This window comes from Ipomoea triloba, chromosome 2, assembly GCF_003576645.1.
Source record: "Ipomoea triloba cultivar NCNSP0323 chromosome 2, ASM357664v1".
In the NCBI taxonomy this organism is placed as follows: domain Eukaryota; kingdom Viridiplantae; phylum Streptophyta; class Magnoliopsida; order Solanales; family Convolvulaceae; genus Ipomoea; species Ipomoea triloba.
The window spans coordinates 18,728,781-18,752,848 of record NC_044917.1 but is presented as its reverse complement, the minus strand read 5'-3'; the positions used below and the strand labels follow the sequence as shown (position 1 = coordinate 18,752,848).

Sequence of the window (24,068 nt, the reverse complement as noted above, 5' to 3'; positions counted from 1 at the left end):
TGCCTACTTGTGTAGGGCTTTATGTCGAGATTGTTCCCGGGCTTAATTGCCTACTTGTGTAGGACTTTATGCCGAGATTGCTCCCGGGCTTAGTTGCCTACTTGTGTAGGGCTTTATGCCGAGATTGCTCCTGGGCTTAATTGCCTACTTGTGTAGGACATTATGCCGAGATTGCTCCTATTTAGCTCAGTTGGTAGAGCGCAAGGCTCTTAGCCACGTGGTCGTGTGTTCGATCCCCACAGACAGCGCCATTTGATAGAACAAATTGTTCAATGTATTTTGAGTGTGTATAATGAATGAAGAATTCAACAATCAAGAAGCCGAAAATTGACTTAAGAAAAATTCTTTTATTAAATGTTTAGAGGCAAAGTAGAGGAAAATAGAGAAAGGTCTCTTGAGTCATGCCTAGAGAGAGAGAGAGAGAGCCAAAAAGAGAAGAAGTCCCTTTACCAAAGGGTCAAGTGCCCTTATATAGGCCGAGATGTTGACTTGTTGACTTTGACTTCGACCCGAATTGTTTGACCCGACCCGACTACACAAACGGGAGCGTGGATGTATATCGAGGTAAAATCGGAGTATATTCCCTATTAGTGCTGATTTCCTTGCTAACCTTGGTCAGTCTAAGGGTGGTGGCACAATGGTCTTAGAGGACCCCAAATGAGTTGTTGGAGTTTCTTTTAGCTTATGCAGGAGGAGTCAGATTTAGAAGAGTCAGTTATTTTTTTGAATGGAGCGGGGCAGACGCACAAAAAAAGAGAAAAAGAAAAAAAAAGAGATGTCACATGGTTCATGAGTGTAATTGCATGTTTTACAAGTTAACACATAAGTGAAGATAAATTAAAAGAGTGATTGAAACAGTTAAAGACAATTTTATCCTCTAATTATTTTTTATCGGATTGTTGGGATGGATTGCAATTTGAGCAATTTAATGTTCGAGGATATATAAGCGTTTGATGCTACTCTGCTAGCGTGCATTAGAAGAGTAATGCTTCAATTTTATCACCATTGTTCTCCCAAATGAAACTCAATTGTAGTATCACTATCGAATCTCAAATTTAAAATTTAATAACAACAAATAATGTTAATCTTTAACTAAAATAAAAATTATATTGATAGTATAATTTATATTAAGTGTTTATTCTTTATGTTATTTGTGTTGAGCATATAATATATATAAACATACATGTGCAGTCCAACTATAAACTTAGGCTTTTAGTTGAGATGGTTTGGTATCAGAACGAATCTCCGCGCCACCCGATCATCTGAGGGGACGTGTTGAGCATATAATATATATAAACATACATATGAAGATGGAGCACATGCTTCAATTATTTGTATTGTTCATTTACTTTTTTTTTTTTAATTTTCCTCTTCACATTTGTTTTGTTTTTTTTTTTTGTTTTTTTTTTTTTTACTTTTACTTCAACACTAGTTATAATGCGATTATTACGTAATTAAATTAATGTCCAACACGAAAATTAAAATAAGTAAATGATTAATATAATTTTTAACTATCAAAGTTAATTGTAGTATTACTACCTAACATTTAAGAATCAGTAATATTAGTTCTTAACTAGAATGAAAATTATATTGGTAGTATAAGTTGTATTAAGTGTTTGTTTTTTATATTGTGTTGTTCATTTACATTTTTTTTTCCAATTTTACCCTTTACATTATCATTTTTTGATGGTTATTTTAACATCAGTTTTTAACTAAAATAAAAATATGCTAATAGCATAAGTGGTATTAAATGATATATATATATATATATATATATATATATATATGTATTTTGATAAAAAAGATTGTTATATTAAGAAGTTTAAACATAAAGTTTGCCAAGGAACGCCTCGACAGTTTGTGCCGGTGGCCGGGCATAAGAGGTGCCGCAAATTATACCATGGTCCAAAACGGTTTCGTTTCTTTTAATGAAAAGAAACGACATCCGTCCGCGTCATTCCGCGTTGCTCCGTGTAAAGTAGCTATGTTGGTATAACATATTCAGTTTCATTTTATATACACTGCAGTTTCATCAATACAACTACAGTTTTATTTCGATATAACTACAGTTTTATTTCGATATAACTACAGTCTCATTCGACATTATACACTCAAATATGTGAAACTGTTATTCGGTTTTATTTTACATACACTATAGTTTCATTACAACACAACTACAATATCATTTCGATATAACTACAGGTTCATTGGACAATATACACTCAAATATGTTGAACTGTTATTCAGTTTCATTTATATACACTGCACTTTCATTTCGACACAACTACAATTTTATTTCGATATAATTACAGTTTCATTCGACATTATACACTCAAATATGTGAAATTGTTATTCAGTTTGATTTTATATACACTATAGTTTCATTACTACACAACTACAGTATCATTTTGATATAACTGTAGTTTCATTGGATAATATACACTCAAATATGTAAAATTGTTATTCAGTTTTATTTTATATACATTGCAGTTTTATTTCAATTCAATTATAGTTTCATTTGATAATATAAAAACAATATGTGAGACATTTTCATTTTAAATACACTGTAGTTTCATTTTGTAAGTTAACACACAAAAAATACGGGTTCCGTTAATATGTAGCAGCAACCGTTTCTTTACTTAAAGAAATGACACCGTTTTTGGACCATGGTCACAATATAACGATTGAAGAGGTGTAGATCCAAAGACACATCGAAATTAAATTATAGAACAAACTAAGTTGACCAGGTCGTGGCAAACTATTGTGTGGACGACGATTCAAACGATGTCGTTTTGACATTTAAAAAAAAAAATCGTGCTTCATAGGCTTATGTGTTGAATAATAAATTTTATGGGATAAGATGGTGTATTTTATGAGTTAAAATAATTTCTTTATGTGTTAGAATAATGTACTTTATATTAAAATGAAATTCTTAGTATAAAATAATATATTTTATGAGTTAGAATAATGTATTTTATGAGTTAGAAATAAAATATGAAAATAAAAATCAAATAATTCTAAAATATTTACGGGCCAAATCCATAGTAAATTCAAACAATCATTATTCAATAAACCATGGTTCACACAGTTGTGTGATCCATGAATAAAATATGTATATATATATATTTAATATACTATAGATACTATTTGCATACTGAAATTTTATTATTTTATATACTGCAAATAATATATATTTTATACATAAATAATATACCTTTAAATATCCACTCAGAAAAATTTGCTAATTCAAATTGCCTCCAAATGTTAGAAATTCAGGAGCATCGAAAATAAGCCCATCTTCTCGGCAAATACGATCCAATTGCCCTAATAAGCATATCCGTCACGGACCCGTATTTTATCGAAAGCAAAAATTCTCCAATTACTTCAATTGAGCCCCAAAATTAACAGTAGCCCACATCACCAAGGCAAATTTTCCTGTAAACCATGGTCCAAAACGATATCGTATATTATAATAAAAAGAAACAGTATCCATTCCGTCTAATTAGTTTTGTTTGTATAATATATTCAGTTTCATTTTATATACATTATAGTTTCATTTCAGTATAACAAAAGTTTCATTTTGTTCAATTACAATTTCATCTGACATTATACATACAATAGTTTTATTACAATGAGACCTATTATAGAATTCCATTTTAGACACATTGTAGTCTTATTATAGCACTACTAAATTATAATTCTAATTCAACTATGGTTTCATTGGACAATATACACGCACATATGTGAAATTGTTATTGAGATTCATTTTACATACATTGTGGTTTCATTACAACATAACTAAACTATCATTTTGATATAACTATTGTTTCATTTGATAATATACACTCAATATGTGAGACATGTTATTTAGTTTCTTTTTATACATACTATAGTTTCATTTAGCAAAATTAAAGTATCATTTCAATTCAACTATAGTTTTATTTGACAATATACACTCAATATGTGAGACATGTTATCTAGTTTCTGTTTATATATATTACAGTTTCATTTCAATACAACTAAAGTATCATTTCAATTCAATTAACTTTCATTTGAGAATTTATTACCGAAATATATAGTCCCTCGACTATTACGAAATTACCAATTTGGTCATCGATAATTTTTCTTGCCCAATTAAGTCCTTAGACTTTGAAAAATTTAAGCATTTTGGTCCTCCGTTTATTTTTACCGTTTGATATCCGTTAAATCGGGACCAAACTGGTAATTTTGTTATAGTCAAGGGACCATTTTAGTCAAAAATTAATTATCAAAATGGTCCCTTGACTATAGCAAAATTATTAATTTGGTCCTGATTTAACGATTGTTTAACACCAAAATAAACGGATGACCAAAATGGTTAAACTTTTCAAAGTTTGAGGACTTAATTGGGCAAGAAAAATTGTCGAGAGCCAAATTGGTAATTTCGCAATAGTCGAGGGACCATTTCGGTAATAAACTCTTCATTTGATACTATAAACACAACATGCGAGACAAGTTATTTAGTTTTATTTTAAATACACTATAGTTTCATTTTATTCTAAAAACACAAAAACTACGAGATTTGTTAAAATTTAACGGCTGTATCGCATTGCTTTCATAATCCATATCGTTACGTGGAATATGGTCCATAGTAAAATTTCATCGTTATATCATAGACCAAGGTCCATAGTGCACTGTGGACCCTGATCCAGTACACAGAATTTGACTTAATAATGTACATAATTCATGTTCATAATGCACAAAATTTATATTCATAATACACATACATATAAACACGATATAATGAACATAAATTCTGTGTATTATGTAGGTATTTATGTGTCTTCAGCTATATAATTCTATGCATTATGAACATAAATTTTGTACTTTATGAAGTCATATTAAATCTGAGTCATGATATAAATTGCCGTAAAATTTGACATCAAAGATAAATGCCTAAATTCCATGGTAATTCTAATTTATGCGAAATTATATTTGATCTTCAAGCTTCCAAGCACCTTATGCTTAGATGCCATGTAGTGACTCTCCCATATGAGAGGTCATGATATCAAGACTCAGTCGAAGTGAATTGACTCTTTGTGCTTCATCAGGTTGAGAAAGTATAGATGAACATACACTGCAATCTAATAGGGTGTATTGTACATTTATTAATTTTGGGAAAAGGTACAAATAAATCATTGAACTATTTGAGGATAGCAATTGATATAGTAAATACCGATCACAATACAATACGGGTCACAGTTTATGTTAGTGGAAATGCAATCGGTAAATGAGGTCGGAAGTGTATATGATCGGTTAGTTCTCTCTAAGTAAGATCGTGGTCTAGGGGTATTGTTCCCGACCGTATATATCATTGGTCGACCGTATATTTGTAATCTCGAGGGATATTCCCCATCAAGTAGCCCCCCTTAGCCCGGTGTCCGATGCTCTTTGAGAAGGAGGATTTCGGGCTAAGTTTGACTATATCCCTTGACCTGGAGAAGACACGTGTCGGGCAGATAATGTTCTCGGGATCCACGTTCATCAGTTGGGTGAGTCGATACGTATTCCCGCCATATTTCCCTATAAATAGGGGTTCTGACAGGGCCCATTTTACACCTTTCTTTGCCTAAGATCAGAGCCTCCCGAGCATCAATACTTGCTTGAAGTAGCCTTCGACCACCACTGCTATCATAGTGCATCATTGCCACAAGTAAGTATTGTTCTCAGACCCTATTCTCTTTTATTTTCGTAACTTTTAGACACAGATCGGGTTCTCAGGCCCTTATAATCGGGCCTCCGAGCTAAAATCGACCTCCCATGCCCTATAGAGAGTCGGTATGTCAGATTCGGATAGTCAGAATGTCTCGGGGAAAGATTATGATGACGAGGTGGAAGTCAACTCATCCAGCGTTTTGTCCACCGATTCTACAAATCAGGAAATCAATGCATTTCCAACGGGCGCCGCAGGGTTGTCCCGGGCTGACTCCATTGACCAGGAGATCGAGGCTTTTCCAGTTGGAGTGGCAGGCCGTCCCAGGAGGGTAGCTTCAAGGGAGATCGGGTTGGAGTGGACCAACGTTCTCTTAGTTCTCCGACTATAGGTGAAGTAGGGACATCGGGGCGGGGAAAATCACCTCGGGTGGTGATATCCGCCCTGCACTCCATGCTGCATACTGTTTCTTCTCCTTCTAGGGCTGACCTTTTGGCAACCTTTCCTCCTCTTGCGACCTCTTCTCCAAACCCCACCTCCTTAATTCTGGCTTCTTCAGCCCTTCCTTCCTCTTCTCAATCATCTCCCACTCGTGGGGAAAAACTTATGTTTTTAAATAATGAGGATGTACGTAAGAACTCCTGCTTGCTCACTTATCCTGGTCGGGTCGTGTCGTGTTTAAGACTCGTCGATCTTTGGGAAACATCATTGATCATACGAAAGATGATTGGCTAGGGATTCACCTAGATTCCCTTAAAGCCCCACTATCGTTCCCATTTTCCTCATTTCTTCTCGCCTTCCTTAACCACTACAGGGTCTTGCCGGGGCAGATCAAGCCGAATGCTCATCGCATTATCGCCTGTTTCCCCCAGATCTGCACTCAGCACAAGCTATCTTGCACCATCGAGCTTCTTAACTTCATCTTTGCCGTTTGACCCATTCCTCCTAAGCACGAAGGGGGTTTTCTTATGATCCAATCCTGAGGGCATTTTTGCAGTATCTTGCACCTTTCGGATAATAATAAAGGCTAGAAGAATCGGATACTCTCAATTAGGTATGTGTGGAAGCTACCCGTTCCCCGCATCTGGTTGACGCATTATACCAAGCATGCCTATCCTCCTCAGACCTGAGCACTCAGAGATGCCGTTGCCAAGATCTCCTCGGAGTTTTACGATTATCAAATCTTTCGGACTCCAGGAGCCTATACTGTTGTCTGTCTCCAAGCACCGAACTATAGTCGGGAGGAGAAGTACGTCCCTCAAAAGGTTGCTATGACAATCGTGGTTCCAGCTCCTATCCCCGATCCGAGCAAAGGAGGTTGAGGCAAATGGAGTGGCGTTTCGATCTTTTTACCCTGCATAAGTTGTTATATTTTTAACTTGTTTACTTCTCTTGCAGAAATGGTCCTAGAAAAGGGATTTGCTACTGCTTCGGCTGGTCCCCGGAAGCCCCGACAAAAGGTTTCCCACGGCGGCAAGAAGTCGACCCAGGCCCAAACGGTCACAATGGAACAATCGATCCCGATCGCCATTCCCCTCGGGACCATTCAGGCCACGAGTACCGGATCCGACCTCCAGGTCACCCAAGCCCCCTGTAAAAGGGGTAAGGAGAAAGTGGTGGCTCAAATGTCGAGGAGGTCATCCTGCTCAAAAGGCATAAGCGTCCAAGTCCCCTAGGCTCGGCTCCAGTCCTCGATGCGTTACGCGAAGGGGGAGAGCAAACGACTAGTCTCCTCAAGAAGATGGGCTTGGAGACTGATCAGGTCGGAGAGCAGATCACCCAAGACATTCTCCGGGTTAGCTTTGACTTTTATTCTTAGCACATATGACACTTACTAGTTTGCTTATCGTGTCCGATTGTACTTACAGCTTTCACACATGATGACTAATCTCTTATGCCGTGCTAAGGCGTTTGAGAACGTGGTGCGAAAAGAGATCGATCCGCTAAAGAAGTCCATAGTCGCGAAAAGAGATCGATCCGCTAAAGAAGTCCAAGGCGTTGGAAGATCATGTTGCTGTAGTCGATCGTGAAGTCGAGGCCACTAAGCAAGAAGTTACTGAGACCAATATGAAGATGTTAGACTATGCCAACCTTTCTTCTTTCCTCTATCGTGATCTGGCGGAAGCCGAGGCTTTTTTCCAAGCCTTTATTCACAATGAGGTCGAGGAGGAGTTGACTTGGATATACGGGAAATGGGCATACACCTCCGGTCAACACACCATGCAATAGGAGATTTACACTGCCACCATCCTGGAAATCATGCCAGATGATGTGCCCGATCCGGGCCTAATGCCGTATGAAGACCCCCGACCTCTAGAGTTGAGGTTTCTACCATGTAAAAGGCTACTATGACCGGGTAAGCCACTGACCCTTCAAAGGATTCGGCTCGCGACTCTACTACTCAAGAGTAGTCTTTTGGATGTTTTGCCAAAACAATTATCCAAGAGCTCGGCCCTAGTTTTTTGCCGAGCATGATTTGATTTTGTTTTTCCTTGTTTATAAATTTCCACGGTTTTTATGCGAGGGATTTTTTGAACTTCTGTTTTTCCGATCAATTTTATATTTTGAAGCATCTCGGCTAGGTTAGGGCGGATCTTAAACTATTGACCGACCCATCTTGAGGCACTGGTGTTAGGCCCATGGTGGGGGCACCTCGGTCGGAAGATCTATGCTGATGTAGAAATTGAGTGTAAGGCCCGGCCGATCGGGATCTTCAATCGAAGAGCGGAATTGATTCAAGGAATCAAGGGTTAGGCCCACGGTCGGGGCACCTCGATCAGAGATTTGAACTGATCCAAGGGATTAGGAGTTAGGCTCGTGCACAGGCACCTCGTTCGTAGATCTGAACTGATCTAGGGGATCAGGAATTAGGCCCATGGTCGGGCTCCTCAATCGTAGATCGGAACTAACCCAAGGGATCAGGAATTAGCCCCATGGTCGAGAACCTCGATTGTAGATCGGAACTGATCCATGGGATCAGAAATTAGGCCCATGGTTGGGCACCTCAATTATAGATTGGAACTGATCCAGGGGATCAGAAATTAGGCCCATGGTCGGGTACCTCGATCGTAGATCGGAACTGATCTAAGGGGATCAGGAATTAGGCCCATGGTCAGGTACCTCGATCGTAGGTCAGAACTGATCCAGGGGATCAGGAATTAGGCCCATGGTCGGGCACCTCAATCGTAGATTGGAACGGATCCAGAGGATCAGGAGTTATGTTGTGCTCGGGCGGAGTCAATATTTCGAAATGTCCCATGATTGGGCAACTTCCTTGAAACAGTTTAAATGTCAAAATCATTACATGCATAGGTGAAGTCAATTTCTAGTGGTAGAATAAGACTAGATGCTCAGAGTTCCAAACTCGATCAACCGATTTCCTTGTGGTCGTTTGTAGTTTGTAAGTGACGGGGCGGACAACTGCGACAATGACATAGGGTCCCTCCCATCTCTAGGCTAACTTCCCACTCTCCTACGGTCGGCTGGCTTCCCGTCTACGGGAACGTAATCTCCGACCTGAAAATATCTCAGGCGGACTCTTGAGTAGTGGTATGTCTTCACCCTTTGCTGATACTCCACTATTCGCGGTCAAGTGTCGTCGTTCCTCTAAGCAACGCGAGCAGTGGGGATCCATGCCTCGATGGGCAGCCTTGCATCAGCTCCGTAGACTAACGTGAAGGGTGTTTCTTTTGTAGCCTCCCTAGGGGTAGTACGGTATGCCCAAAAAATGTATGGTAGCTCCTCCGCCCAACTTCGTCCTACCGAATCTAGCTTTTTTTTTAATCCTTCAAGAATAGTTTGGTTGGCATTTTCGACTTGGCCATTCCCTTAGGAGTATGCATCGTACCGATCTAGTTCCCATTATAGTTAAGAAATTATGAAAAGACCTAGTCCCGACTATAATGAATTTTTTTCGCCCTGGGAGTTTGGGGAATGGTCCCACGATATCTACCCCCTACCTAGCAAAGGGGATCACCGAGCTTACCGGCTCGTAGAATGTCGCTGGCCGACTAGGAGCTTTGCGAAGACCTAACAAGATTCACATTTTTTTGCCAGCTCTTTACAATCAATCTAAATGGATGGCCAATAATATCCGATCAGCATGATACGGCGGGCCAGAGAACGACCACCCTGATGGGTCGAGCAGATACCGGATTGCAATTCGTTCATCACCAAATCCGCTTCAAACTGGTTGATGCAACGCATTAACGGCCCCCCGCATAATTGTCGGTATAGCCTCCCTTCCAGGATTTAAAATCAGGGGGCACGTAACTTGGAATTTCGAACTCTGTCATCATCCTCTGGGAGGCTACCGGTTTGTAAATACTGCATGAGGTTGGTTATCCAGTTGTCTTCTTCCCTCACTGGTTCTTGGCAGGCCATCGACAGCAATAGCTGACACTTGTATGACCCGAGCGACGTCACCTCCCTCCGGGCCTCCGAAGATGACGTGAATGGTTTGCTTTGTGCTTGGGTCCGGGGCGGCTCATCCCGATCGGGGTCTCTATTCTTTTTGTCCTTTTCTGATTTCTTGAAAATATTTCGCTGTGAGCGCTTACTTTTTTCGTTCTGAGTGAATTAAGACAGCTTTCCCGACCTCAAGAGGTCTTCGATTACCCTCTTAAGACTGGCACAATCTTCAGCGTCATGACCTCTACTTCGATGGTACGCGTAGTACTTGGATTGTCATCTCCGTCCCGGCTTGGTTCAGGTATCAAGATGAGGTTACATGATTGAGCGTAGTCTAGGACTTCCACCACTGGTCGAGTCAGGGGGTAAAGGTCGGACTTGCCTCCTAGCGTTCCGATCGCTGATCGTCGTTCCGCCGATCCCTCTCTTCCCCTTTGCTGCCGATTGTCGTTCCGCCGATCGTTCCTGGCTGGACTTGCCTCCTAGCGTCGTTTTGCAGTGTTTGCTTCCCCAGCGTTTGCGTGGTCGGCAACTCGACTAAGCGCTTCCTCGTACGTCAACAGGGGTCTAAGGATGAAATCTTGATATAACGCCCAGCCCTTAATGACCAGTGGAGTACGTTTATAGTCATTCGATCATCCATTGGCTCCACTTCACCGATTGCGTTTTTCCACTTCGTGAGGAAATCTGTCAAAGTTTCTCCCTCTTTCTGCTTGGCAGCCTCAAGATATGTAAAATGCCGTCAGACTACTTTAGATGTCGCAAAACGTCATATGAATCTCCGCGCTAGTTCGGCAAAACAGTCTATTTTCCTTGGTTCTAAGGCTTTAAACCATTCAGCTGCCCGACCTTCCAGGGTGGAATAGATCGCTCTGCAAATGATTGCATCTGAAACTCCCATAATTAGCATATTGACGTAATAGGTGTTGATATGCTCTTTCAGATCTGTCTTGCCATTGTACCCCTTATTCCCGGGACATGGAGGTCGATCTGGTAGTGATAGCTTATCATCTTGTTAGTAAAGGGTGTCGCTAGCAGGGATGGTGTATTTTCGCCCGAGCGCGGGTTCTGCTCGTTTTTCCATTAGTTAAATTCTTTCCGAACTTGGTCTAAGATTCCTCTGGGAAATTGTTCGTGTCCCTCTTCGGTCCGTGCTCTATGCCTTTGAGATCGGGAGGTGCTACTTTCACCCGAGTCGCCTCTATTGCTGCCTACTGGTCAGTCCACCGACACTCTTCCTTCATCACGTAGCCCAAGCCGGTTTCTGGCAAATGGCCTCAAGCGTTCAAATGCACTCCTCCTGGAGTGAGTCAGCTTCCGAACTTTCAACCAATTCAAGCATATCCCGCACGAGTCGGCGAGGTTGTACCGATGGGTCCTGTCGAACAGATGGTGCCCTTCTCTTAGACTGTACGTCGCGGAGCACGGGTTCACTAATAGTAAATTCTCTCGTCGAAGGGACGACAGAGGCATTCTAGGCGGGTTTATATGCATGTTGGGGATATAGGGTGGGGCTCGGCTGGAATGGGTAGGGCGGAGGTGCATAATATTGCGGAGTGTGCTGCTGCCACCATTAGTAATTAGGATCGAGGACGCCAATCGGATTGATCACATAGGGGTATGGCATCAGTGTCGGCATGGGTTGATAAGTTGGTACCTTATGAATGATATTTATTGGGTCTTGCTGTGGTACCTCGTCTGGAGGGATGTAGCTCGTTCCCATACGGGCGTTCAGGTGGGATCGCAAATCTTCGTTTTCAGTATCTAGATCGTTAAGAAATTCCATGCCTTTCGGTTCATGCTCACTGAAGAAGTCCATGTATGGGTACATGTTGTTGATTGGTGATGAGGATCGACTTCTTGCTCAGCTCCCCACAAATGACACCAAAATGATATAGTAAATACCGACCACAATACAATACGGGTCACAATTTATGTTAGTAGAAATGCAATCGGTAAATTATCTTAGCTCGGGGAGCTCAACAATGTGTTAACGGTCCTGAGCTCTTAGTTCTTTTTTGAAAACTGCCAAAAGATCCCCTTGCTGCATTAAATGCGAGTATTTATAAGGTAGGTAGGGGGCACGTTCCGGGCCCTAGGCATGCTGGGCAGGTGGAGAACATGTACCAGCCACGGTTGATATAGTCCCAAGTCGTACACGTGGCTTGATTTTCCTGCTAAGTTTAACAAACGGGGCGAACGGATTTATGTTCAAGGTATCGATACCGGAACGAGCTCCGATGCCCATATTAAGTATGACATGGCCCCGAGACAAGGGTCTCCATGCGAGGTCGGCTGGGCAAAGAGGTCTGAAGTGTATATGATCGGTTTGTTCTCTCTGAGTAAGACCGCGATCTTGGGGTACTCTTCCCGACCGTATATATCATTGACCGACCGTATATCTGTAATCCCGAGGGATATTCCCCATCAGCAATTAAGCCACCAAACTTAAATAAGCTCCAAATTCATCCATGAACCTATAAAAAATAACAATTAGTATTTTTAACAGGTTAATAACAGGTTTGCGTTGGTCGGGATGTCATATGTGTATTTATATTTTTTTGCTTATTATCCTATACTTGGACTACATGTAAGCATTTGACCTTTTGAAGTCAAAATTTAATCACTCCTCTATTTTCTTCTCCGGTTCGCGTATGTAACTATCACTTCTCCATTTTGCATTTTTTTCTTTCTTTCGCAAAAATATGTACATACCTCAAATGAAATGTTTTCATGATAAATTGGAGGAGAAAGCCATGGATTTCAGACCCAAGATGATCATTTGTGGCGGCAGTGCCTACCCGACGGACTGGGACTACAAGAGGTTGCTGACAAATGTGGGGCGCTTTGCTCTGTGACATGGCTCACATTAGTGGCCTCATCACTGCATACCTTGAAATTCTCGACTCTTTGTTCTTTAGTCCAACATGCAAGCTCAAATTTGACATTATTTCGATCTTCATCTTAACTTTTAATTCCTATATATTACTATAATACTATGGTTGGATTCTGCATGTGATCTGACAAATGTAATAGGCATTGCATTTTGTATACTATTTTGGTATCTCCATCATGAAAAACATACCATTCACAATATTTATGTATTTTTGCGAAAGTTTTTCAATGTATAAACTTCGATCAAGGAATTGATACTTCAGTTTAAGAAATTACACGCACATAGTATTTTTAAGATTAAAAAATACCGCAAACAACCGCGAAAGAGAGAAAAAACACAAAATCCATAGTTACATACGCGAATGATCGAAGAACAGGAGAAAAAAAATCGAGGAGAGAGGAAATTAGAGCTTTAAATTTTGACTTCAAAGGGTCAAATGCTTACATGTAGTCCAAGTAGGATAATAAAAAAATTATATAAATACACATAGTATCCCAATCAACGCAAACCTGTTGTTAACCTGCTAAAAATGCTAATTGTTTTTTTTTACAGGAACATTGATAATTTGGAGCTTATTCGTGTTCGATCACTTAATTGCTATCTCCCAAATAATTCAATGCCTATTTGTACCTTTTCCTTATAATTTTTTTATCAAATATATTTTTAATATTTTTTTTTGTCAATTTTACACTCACGATGTAAAATTCAAAGACATAAATACATATGTGTATATGAAGTTTATATTATTTAATTTAATAATATTTTCAATTAATGAATAATGTGTATATATTTTTTAATATGAATTTTTTATTTGAAAATTTAAATTGTACTTATTTTAATTTTTTAAAAAGTAAAAGTTCTTTTTTTTTGGGTTTTATATATATATATAGGGAAAGGTTCAGGTGCGGAAAAGGGTTTTCGTGCGATTGTGCAGTGATCTATTCTTTAAAAAAAAAAATTAAACTAATGCACTGTAAACTTCTAATCTATGCACGCACCTTAAGCTGGATTAACATAAATATGGTTTTGTTTAGAAAATCTTATAAAGAAACTTGTTTGTGTTTTGGAACTGCAAAAAAAAAAAAATAATAATAATAATAATAGAAAAAAAAAATTTTAAAAATTGAACCTTAAGAAGGGAAACAATACACCTTAAGACGAAAAATCACGCATCTAAAGTCTTAGGCCGACGTACCTTAAGTTTCAACAACTGACGCACCTTAAGCATACAAACCACACACATTAAGAAGGAAAACCACGCACTTAAGGCTTTAGACCAACGCACTTATGTTTTAAAAATTAACACACCTTAAGCTCAAAACCATGCACTTTAAGCACAAAAACCACGCACTTTAAAAAGAAAAACCACACACCTTAAGAAGAAAAACCACGCTTCTAAAGCTTTAGACCGACGTACTTAAGTTTCAACAACTAACACACCTTAAGCTAAAAAACACGCACCTTAAGAAGAAAAATCACATACATTAAGTTTGACCTATATGGAAAATGACCAAATAGCCACCACATTTTTTAAACATTGATAATTCTGAATGTTGATTTTGGCAAGATCAATGGCTCTACTCAAACTGCACAACCGCACCTGAGCCCAACCGTAATTGAGCCGTATTATATATAAAAATTCCGCCTAGGCGCCGATTGCTAGGCGCTGATCGACCGCTTAGCGTATCACTTTAAATGGTGGTCTAGGCAGCTGGCCGGCTAAGTGCCGCCTAGGCAGCCTAAGCACCGCCTAGGCGCCGACTAGACCTCATAGGCACCGACTAGGCCGCCTAGTCAAGCGATTAGCAATTGTACATTTTATTAAATATGTTATTTCACTCAAAACAACATCGTTTTGAGCGAAATAACCCTAAATTGTATTACCTCTAGATATTTTTTAAGTTAATATTTAATATTTTAGTATTAACTAGTAACTTATTACATAGTTTATAACTATTAGTCTTTAAAAATTAAAAATATTTAAACAAATTTTAAAAAAATAAAAACAAAAAAATATACTGGCGCTTAGGCGCTAATTAATCCCCGCCTAGGCGCTAGGCAGTTCCTGAGCGCTCTTGAGCCCGTAGCAATCTTTTCAACCATGATATATATATCATTGGCTTATTGTCTACAAAACATTTTTATTTCATTCGTTATGATGCCAATATTAAAATCTAATTATAATAGAAAAAAAATTATATAAAAAAAAACTATTTGCATTGTCTAGAAGCTAAATATAATTTTTTTTGAAACACAATACCTACTAAGTTCAATGCAATCTGTAAACAAAATTATGCTAGATAATAATATTCCTTATCATAAAAAATTAAACTTTCATCTTCTAATATTTATAAGATTCATGTGTTCCTTTATTTATTTTGATTATTGTGGGAAAATTATGCTATGGACCCTGGTCAAGCTTGCAAGGTGGACCCTGGTCAAGCTTGCAAGGTGGACCCTGGTAAAAAATGCGCGTTTGAGATAACGGTGCCGGTAGTGGCACCGTTTCCTCAGTCAATAATTTTTTTTATTTTTTTATTTTTTGCTTGTGAATATAGAGTTCAAAAATTGTGAATATTGATTCAAAAATTGTGTTATACGGTTGAATATAGAGTTCTGTTATTGTGAATATAAAGTTATGAAATTGTGAATATAGAGTTTTGAAATTGTGAATATAGAGTTTTGTAATTATAAATTTAGAGTTCAAAATTGTGAGTATAGAGTTCAAAAGTTGTGAATATAGAGTTTTGCCGTTGTGAATATTGAGTTTTGTAATTTTGTATATTGAGATCTAAAATTGTGAATATAGAGTTCAAAAATTATGAATATAGAGGGACGAATTCTAAAGACAAACAGTAAGTTAACGGCAAGGAATGAAGCAATTAGTTTTTTAAAAATAAAAATTCAGGCAATGTCATTTTGAAGCAAAACGACGTCGTTTTGGACCCGGGTCCATGACATAACAACTTGTTATCAATAGCTATACTATAGATTTGGGTACACCTTGCAAGGTGAACGCATCTTAATTTTAATATTGAATTTTCACAATTTACATATTGAGTGTTCACAATTTAAATTGTGAACACTCGTATGTAGTGAACATTAAGTTGTGAACATTCAGAATATAAATTATGAACATTTAGTATAGAAATTGTGTATATTGGACCAGGGTCGACATAATAATTTGTCAATTGCGTTATACTATAGATCATGGTTCATATTGCATTGTGAACCCTGATCCAAAAACTTGTAATTGCAATTAACTATTCGTTCGCTCCGAGAGGCACAAGAATTGGGCTAAGGGAAATCATCACTTGTGGGAATCAAACCCGAGTTCTCCCTAAATTTTTTCCCACAAAGAGAGCTCACTTGCTATTTGAACTACCCATTGGGTTGAGACACATAAGTTATTAATTACATGTACATAATATGTTAACACGTTATGTGTCTACAGTTAACATATTTGGTACCTGTAGTTAATCGTGTATGTGTTTGTAGTTATAATGTTATGTGTCAGTAATTACCATGTGATTTGCCTTCAATGTGTTTACAAACAATGCAAGTATGAAATGCATCAATTGTAAGTACAAAATCTGAATGTTATTTTTTTTATCAGGGTCCACAATACAAGTTAGACTCTGGTACATGGTATAATTTGCCACGTTCACCATTATTTTCTGGTTCTCTGTTTTAATTAATTAATTTTCTTCCATAAAATTGAAAAACCCTCCCGAGTCCTAAAACCCTAAGGACCAGAGATTCGAAAATGAAACGTTCAATCTCAACAGCGATTTCACTCTGCTCTCGCAATGTTTACCCCATTTTGCCCACCAATCAAACCCCTATACGCTTCCCGTCACTACGACCTTCACCCTCTTCAATTTTGATGCACTATCGGTTTTTCACCTCCGAAAATCCTAACCCTAATTGCCCGATTCCTGAGTTAGAGCCGGAGCAATTCGAAAGGGTGGCTGACACAGACTGTAATGATTCCCAAGACCTCAGCAATGAAGGTTACTTTTACAAATTACAAATTATAAGAAATGATCGAGCTTTTTGTATTCTGGTTCTGACTTCCTATTGGTCTGTCCTTTTTTTTTTTTGTTCGTTTTAATTTACTTGTGATTGTTGGTGTTTGATTTTGTAACTTTAAAAAGAATGGGAGTGAGGAAAAGTGGACATTTATTCTATCCGAAGGTGACTTCATTGTAGTGTTTCCTGTAATAACTATTTTTTTTTTAAAAAAAAAAAATTTCCCTGAGAGAGTGAGGAGTGAGAATATATTTTGTTTCGGTTGCAGCATTGAAGAAGATAGAGAGATGTAAGAATAAATGTTTATGAGAAATTTTAGTAGTCTTATTATGCTCTGAATGACATTAAATTCTTCCAAGATTCTAACTTCTTTTTTGTGTGTGTGTATGTGTTGCGGGGGGGGGGGGGGGAGATGTATAGTGTTTGCTTTGCTTTCCCCATACTTGTTGTACTGCAGCTGAATATGGATGGGATCAATTGGTTATGATAGTTTAAAGAATAAGAACAGATCATTGAGAACATATTGCATCTTTACTTAATGGTGATGAGATTTTATAGTTTGATTGCCCTGAGAGAGGATTGAGAATGTATTTTGTTCTATTGCAGCATTGAAGAAGAGGATAGAGAGGCTCATTGAAGGAGATGGAGAAGCAATTCCCGAAATATTTGAGGCCATATTGAAGAGGAAGTTGAGTGGGAAAAGTGAAGAGGCTGATGAGGAGCTGATGAAAGATATTCGGAGCCATCCTCAACTTGATCGGGATTTTAGTGACAAAGAGTTTGACATAAGTGATGAAGATTATGATAACAGTGGCAAAGAGGAGGAATCAGATTGACTGCAATTCTGAAGAAAGAAGTTGTGCATTGATATAGAATCTATTATCTATGTATTCCTTAAAAGAGGTAACTGCTTGTTGGAAAATTGTCAACTAAATGTGTTGGTAGTTATCTTGAATTGTCACCTTTGATGCTATCTGATGACCATCCTTTGTAAATCTGGATGGCCATAGTTTCTGATATTCTGGGAGTAGTCACCATATCTGGTATACCCAATAAATGGATTCTCCCCAGCAAGGTCTATCCTTAGTTTCAAAATGTTTCACTTTTACCTTGAGAAGTAATTAAAGATTGTGTCTTTTGGGTGTTGTGGTTATATTCTGCATGTTGAAAAAGTGATTCTGGCATGTATGTCATGCTGAACAGAATACTTGTACCAATCAGTCTTCTCTATTGATAACCAGCAAGAAACCTCAACACTGGTATTCTAAGAGCATCTCCATTAGTGCGTTTTAGTGGGGATTTTTCTGACTTTTAGCTTAAGAGAATCCACACTAACACATATTTTGGGGTTAATGTCAGAAAATTAGCCATGTTGGCATGAGATTGGAGAGGAGAGGAGAGAGAGGGAGAGGGATCCTTCTGCAAATGAAGGATAATGCTACTGGAAACGCTAACCAATTTTATTTTTTATTTTATTTTTATACTCTGCTGCTGTGCGCGAGCAGCCGCCCAGCGGGCGCGCTCCTGACAACTTCAGTTTATTATTATTATTATTTTTTTAAAATTTGATTTGTTTTAATTTTTTTTCCTCACTTATTTTCTCTTTCCTAATCATACTTATTTTTTTAAAATTTGATTTGTTTTAATTTTTTTTCCTCACTTATTTTCTCTTTCCTAATCATACTTATAAAAACTACTAAAAAATCGCGAAAAAATTCCATTGAAAATTTGATTTGTTTTAATTTTTTTCCTCATTTATTTTCTCTTTCCTAATCACAATTACAAAAACTACTAAAAAATCGCGAAGGAGTGGAGGTGAGAGTAGAGAGAAGAGAAAAATACATTCTGCAAGAATTTTTTTTTTCTTTTTAGGTGCGTTGCACGCTCCGGTTGGGTGTGAAAAGGGCTCCAAATTAATTATTTTGTTTGCTTTTTTATCCCCCTACCCCCAACCTTTTTTGTTTTGTTTTGTTATTTTTTTTTTTCCATTTCCATACACTTCTATCCTATATGACATCTAAAAAATTGTGAAAAAATGTAATACCCATTTTTTTTTAAGAAAAGCAATTATACTTTGTTTATTAAATGAAGTCAATAAGTCAAAGTTTCTTAATTATGATATTGGATAAAATTACCAAATTACCATTCCTTATTCTTAAAGGCTAAGGAATCACTTCATCTTGGATAAATATCTCATTTGAATGAAAAAGGATAAGGAGATTGACTAGAGAGATGAAGGAAGAAAAATTCTTGAAGCTTTGATCTCCATCTTCTTCAAGCTTAGGTCTCAAGTAATTTTTGGAGTATTCAAGGTAAGTTTGACCTCCATATTTCACTCTTTTTGAGTTGGGTTTATCATTGGAGCCCTAAGATCGATGTTTTGAAAATATTAGGGATTTTGACAAAGAGTATTTGGGTGATCGAGCTAAATAGCTAAGATTTGGATGTTTTAGGTAAGTGGTTAACTCGTCTCTCCTTATTTTGCAAAACACATAACCTATTTTGGAATCTCTACTACTTTGAATATCCATTTTTAGAGTTAGTTTGAGTTAAAAATATTTTGGTCTTTTGATATAGTATGACTCAAGCTATTTGTGATTGTTAAAGTGTGATTTCATTATTATTCGATTTATTGGTATGATTTGTACTAAGGTATTTTGCTATAAAAGAGGATCACGTAACTTATTTGACAATTATTAGTTTATGAAGTCATATTTGTTTTGCCAAGTTATGAGTTATTCGGATTCCATATTACTTTGGTTATGCACTTTGTTATGTGGTGTTAAGGAAATGATTTTTGCTAAAATGGGCTATTTGATTATAACAATTATTTGAAATGTTTGACCAAGCTCATGAGGCAACCTACAATTTGTTAATTTTGTTCGGCTTGGAACGTTCCTAAATGCTCATTCCGAATCGTCAAGCTTGACTCATTACGAATCGTCGAGTCTTTACTTTTGAATTATATGTTGGAGCGTTCCATCCGGCTCATTCTGAATCATCGAGCCTGACTCATTCCGAATCGTCGAGTCTTTTTAGATCATTATACCGATAATGACATATTTCTCAAGGTATAATGGTGGGTGTAGGTTGTTAATGAGTCATGGGTTAAAGAATGTTTTGAGCTTTGAAAGTATTGTGTTATGAAATAATGTTGATGCCCGTGTAGCTAAAGCTAAAGTTGCTATTTTGAAGAACCTGTGTATGGTATGATGGAATTATATGACTTCGATACAGTTTGAAGATTGTGATTTGCACCTATTAAATTACTATAAAGCTTATTGTATTTTTTTAAGGTTACTTGATCCGGGGTTGAGAAGAGTATCACTTACTGGGCATTAGCTCATTAATTGTATTTCCTCATGTTTCAGAGTAGTTAAGGACATGTGAATAGCACGAGCACAAGTGATGAGATCTCGAAGGTGAATTTTGAAACTAGGAGACTTAGTCCTAGCATTGGAGCTTATCATGGATTTTTGCTTGTGTGGGATAATAGCTTTGCCCCATTTGTATTTCTGGTAAATCATTGTGCTTGATTTTGGTGCTTGTGATGCATTTTGGACATACTACTATTGATTGTAAATATTTAATAGTGGTGAATTGATGAGTGTTTTGGGAAGAACTAGTTCTTTGTTGTGGAATTATTATGTATTCAAGTGTTATGAAGGTTTCGAGAGGTATGTATGGTTAGGCTTCGTATTGTTACAAGTTTTCACGTAACGATACGGCCGGGTCATGTCCTAGAAGTGGGGCGTGACAACAAATCTCCAACTGATGTGCTTGCTCTAATGTCATAATACCTCTGTATGAGAGGATGTTGAAAATGATTTTCTATATATTGTATTCTGTAATGATATGTACATGTATATAGGATACTAGTTTTTCTTATGCTCGATGCGCAAAAAATAGGTGTCCAATATTAATATTTTATATTAAAATTTTAAATTTATTTAGATTTTAGATATTTAAATTATTGTAAATAATAATAATAATAATAATAATAATAATGTAAAATATTTTTATAAATTTTATATTTATATTTTAGAAAATAACTAACATATAACTCCAATATATAATATGTATATATTATCATTATTGAAGAAAATAAGAAAATATATAGTGGATGAATGTTCATGATAACAATAGTGAAAAAAATAACGAAAGTTATAACGATAGGGATATGTTTGTCTAATATATTGTAAAGTACAACTTTTATAGCATAATGTACAAAAAAACTTAATGGAAAAACGGACATAAATGAAGGGTATAACCTTCATTCACACTTATTAAGTTTTTAGATATGTACCAATCATAATACAAACCCTAGTAGAAATAGGGAGATATAATCAAATTCAATCATTTGATATAGCTTGTCACGCAGCTTTAGTGAAAATATCGGTTATTTGATATTAGGTGGAGATGAAGTTAACTTGTAACTACATGTAACTTTGTCCCAAACAAAGTGATAGTCAATCTCGAACATGTTTGGTTCTTACATGAAAAATAGAATTAGCGCACAAAGTTATCACACCACAACATTGGTGACGGATCAACTAGTTCATTTAGAAAAAGACTAACCACGTTACCTCAGTTGCACCATTAGCTACAACTTTGTATTATGCTTTAGTTGACGGCCTAGCAATTGTTTTTTGCTTCCCACAAGCCCATGAGACGAGATTGAAGCTAATAAAAATAACAAAGCCACTTGTTGAATTACAACCATTAGGACAACTGACACAACATTGTATTCTGCTTCAGTTGACGACCTAGCAATCGTTTTTTGCTTCCTTCAAGCCTATGAGACGAGATTGGACCCAATAAAGATAGTAAAGCCACTTGTTGAATTACAATCATCAAGACAACTAACACAGTCAACATTGAAGACCACAATTAAGAGAGCGCTGCATTATACTTACTTCCCAGGAGGTCACTCATCCTGTGACTGCTGTAAGGGGTCACTCATCATGTGACTGGTGTAAGTCAAGCACGCTTATCCATAGAGGTTTTGGCTATCTGGTTACCATATCATACTTAAAACCAATTAGTGATAAGTAGGTGGACATTAACCATTTAACCACATCCCTCCATGGTAAACCACAACGCAATGTCTAGAATCGAGCAGGGGCTGAACTTGGCCAACCCAGCCGACGCCCAACACCCTTAACATATCGAAGCAATCTCTTCATTAAAAGTCAATGATCTTTAATAAGAGCATGCAGAAGTTTATATAGTTTATTAATTGCAAAATAAATATCAGGAGTACAAGTAAGATATTGCAAGGCACCTACGAGTAGAAGATAAAGGGTAAGGTCAACAAAAAAGGCACCTATGGCTGAAATTAAGGTTGCAAAATACGTTAGGCACTAGTCGAGTGCCAAAGGCCCGCCTAGCGCCTAGGTCACCTAGGCGGAAGACACAAGAAAAAATACAAGGTTGTGCGTGAGTTAGAGGCCGCAGGTGAAACATGTAGTGGAATCTCATCCATATATCAACTCCTCCTTTAATTAAAATTTTTTTTCACATATGATCTATAACAATGTGTACTGGAAGGCACAACAATGTGCTTTAGAAGACATAACAATATACACTGTAAGCCACAAAAATATGCAACCAACTATTAAAAAGACTAAATTTTATACATGATCTTCAACACAATTCCTAAAAGATCACAATATTCAACTAAAATTTATAATTAGTGATTCATTCAAGATCAAATGCTCTCTCTCTCTCTCTCTCTATATATATATATATATATATATATATATATATATAATTCAGTTCCTGTGCGGTGGGGTGTTTCCCGTGTGGTTGTGCGCTTGCTTTCGGTGTGTAATTTTCTTCTTAAAGTGCGTGATTTTCCTTCTTAAGGTGCGTGATTTGTACGCTTAAGGTGCGTGAGTGTTAAAACCTAAGGTGAGTGAACTTAAAGCTTAAGGTGCGTGATTTTCTTTCTTAAGGTGTGTGATATGTATGCTTAAGGTGCGTGAATGTTGAAACTTAAGGTGAGTGAAATTAAAGTTTAAGGTGCGTGGTTTTCCTTCTTAAGGTGCGTGATATGTATGCTTAAGGTGCCTGAGTTGTTGAAACTTAAGGTGCGTAGTTTGTGTTATTAAGGTGTGTGGCTTGTGTACTTAAGTTGCGTGGTTTGTGTACTTAAGGTGCGTCGGGTTAAAGCTTTAGGTGCGCGTGATTTGTGATTTTTAAGGTGCTTTGTTTGTGTGCTTAAGGTGGGTGGTTTGTGTATTTAAGGTGCGCCATTGTAATGCTTAAGCTGCGTAACCGCAGAACTGCACGGGAAACTTTCCCCGCACCTAAACCCTTCCCTATATATATATATAGGGTCATGTTCAAGTGTGGCCACGTCTTAACGTGTGAATAGTGCGGCCTCACCACTATGTATACAGATGTACACCACTCAGTGTTAGAAAATGCACCATACAAATATTCACCGTTAGGTACGCATCACAAAAAAACACACCACTAGGTATGTAAATATACACCACACAGTGTTAGCGAATGCACCATTAAGGGCAGGGGAGTTATGGTCCATTATTTTGGGTGTGTCGTGTGTTTTATGGTGTTTTTGTGTATTTTCATTATGATGCGTTTTCTAACATTGAGTGGTGCATTTTCTAACATTGAGTGGTGTGAACCGCACAGGAAGGCGCGACTACATTTGAACAGATTTCTATATATATATATATATATATATATATAACACATATGATCAAAGCTTGAAGGCACAACAATGTGCACTGTAAGACACAATAATGTGCTTTGGAAGAAAGGACAATTTGCACTAGAACTTTAGAAAGACAAAAATGTGCATTGTATGGTAGAAAATATGAAATAATTAGTGAAAAGACTAAATTTAATGCATGATTTTAAACACAAATCATAAAAGGTCACAATGTTCAACTAAAATTTGTAATTAGTGATTCATTCAATATGAAATATATATATATATATATATATATATATATATATATATATATATATATATATATATATATATATATATATATATATATATATATA

General features: G+C 37.2%; 1 protein-coding gene across 1 annotated transcript; it reads left to right on the top strand.

Moving 5' to 3' along the window:
* The first annotated feature begins 16,741 nt into the window (after positions 1–16,741).
* Positions 16,742–18,183, top strand: LOC116010254. The gene is made up of 2 exons (XM_031249575.1): positions 16,742–17,011; positions 17,637–18,183. Exons 1-2 carry the CDS (start codon positions 16,765–16,767, stop codon positions 17,864–17,866), a joined length of 477 nt encoding a protein of 158 aa, XP_031105435.1. The 5' UTR covers positions 16,742–16,764; the 3' UTR covers positions 17,867–18,183.
* Positions 18,184–24,068: the final 5,885 nt, after the last annotated feature.

Bases quoted from the DNA above. Each gene is read 5' to 3' on its own strand.
- LOC116010254 (XM_031249575.1), top strand. From the start codon at position 16,765: ATGAAACGTTCAATCTCAACAGCGATTTCACTCTGCTCTCGCAATGTT. The intron at 17,012-17,636 runs GTTACTTTTACA...GTTCTATTGCAG, and splicing joins CCAAGACCTCAGCAATGAAG to CATTGAAGAAGAGGATAGAG.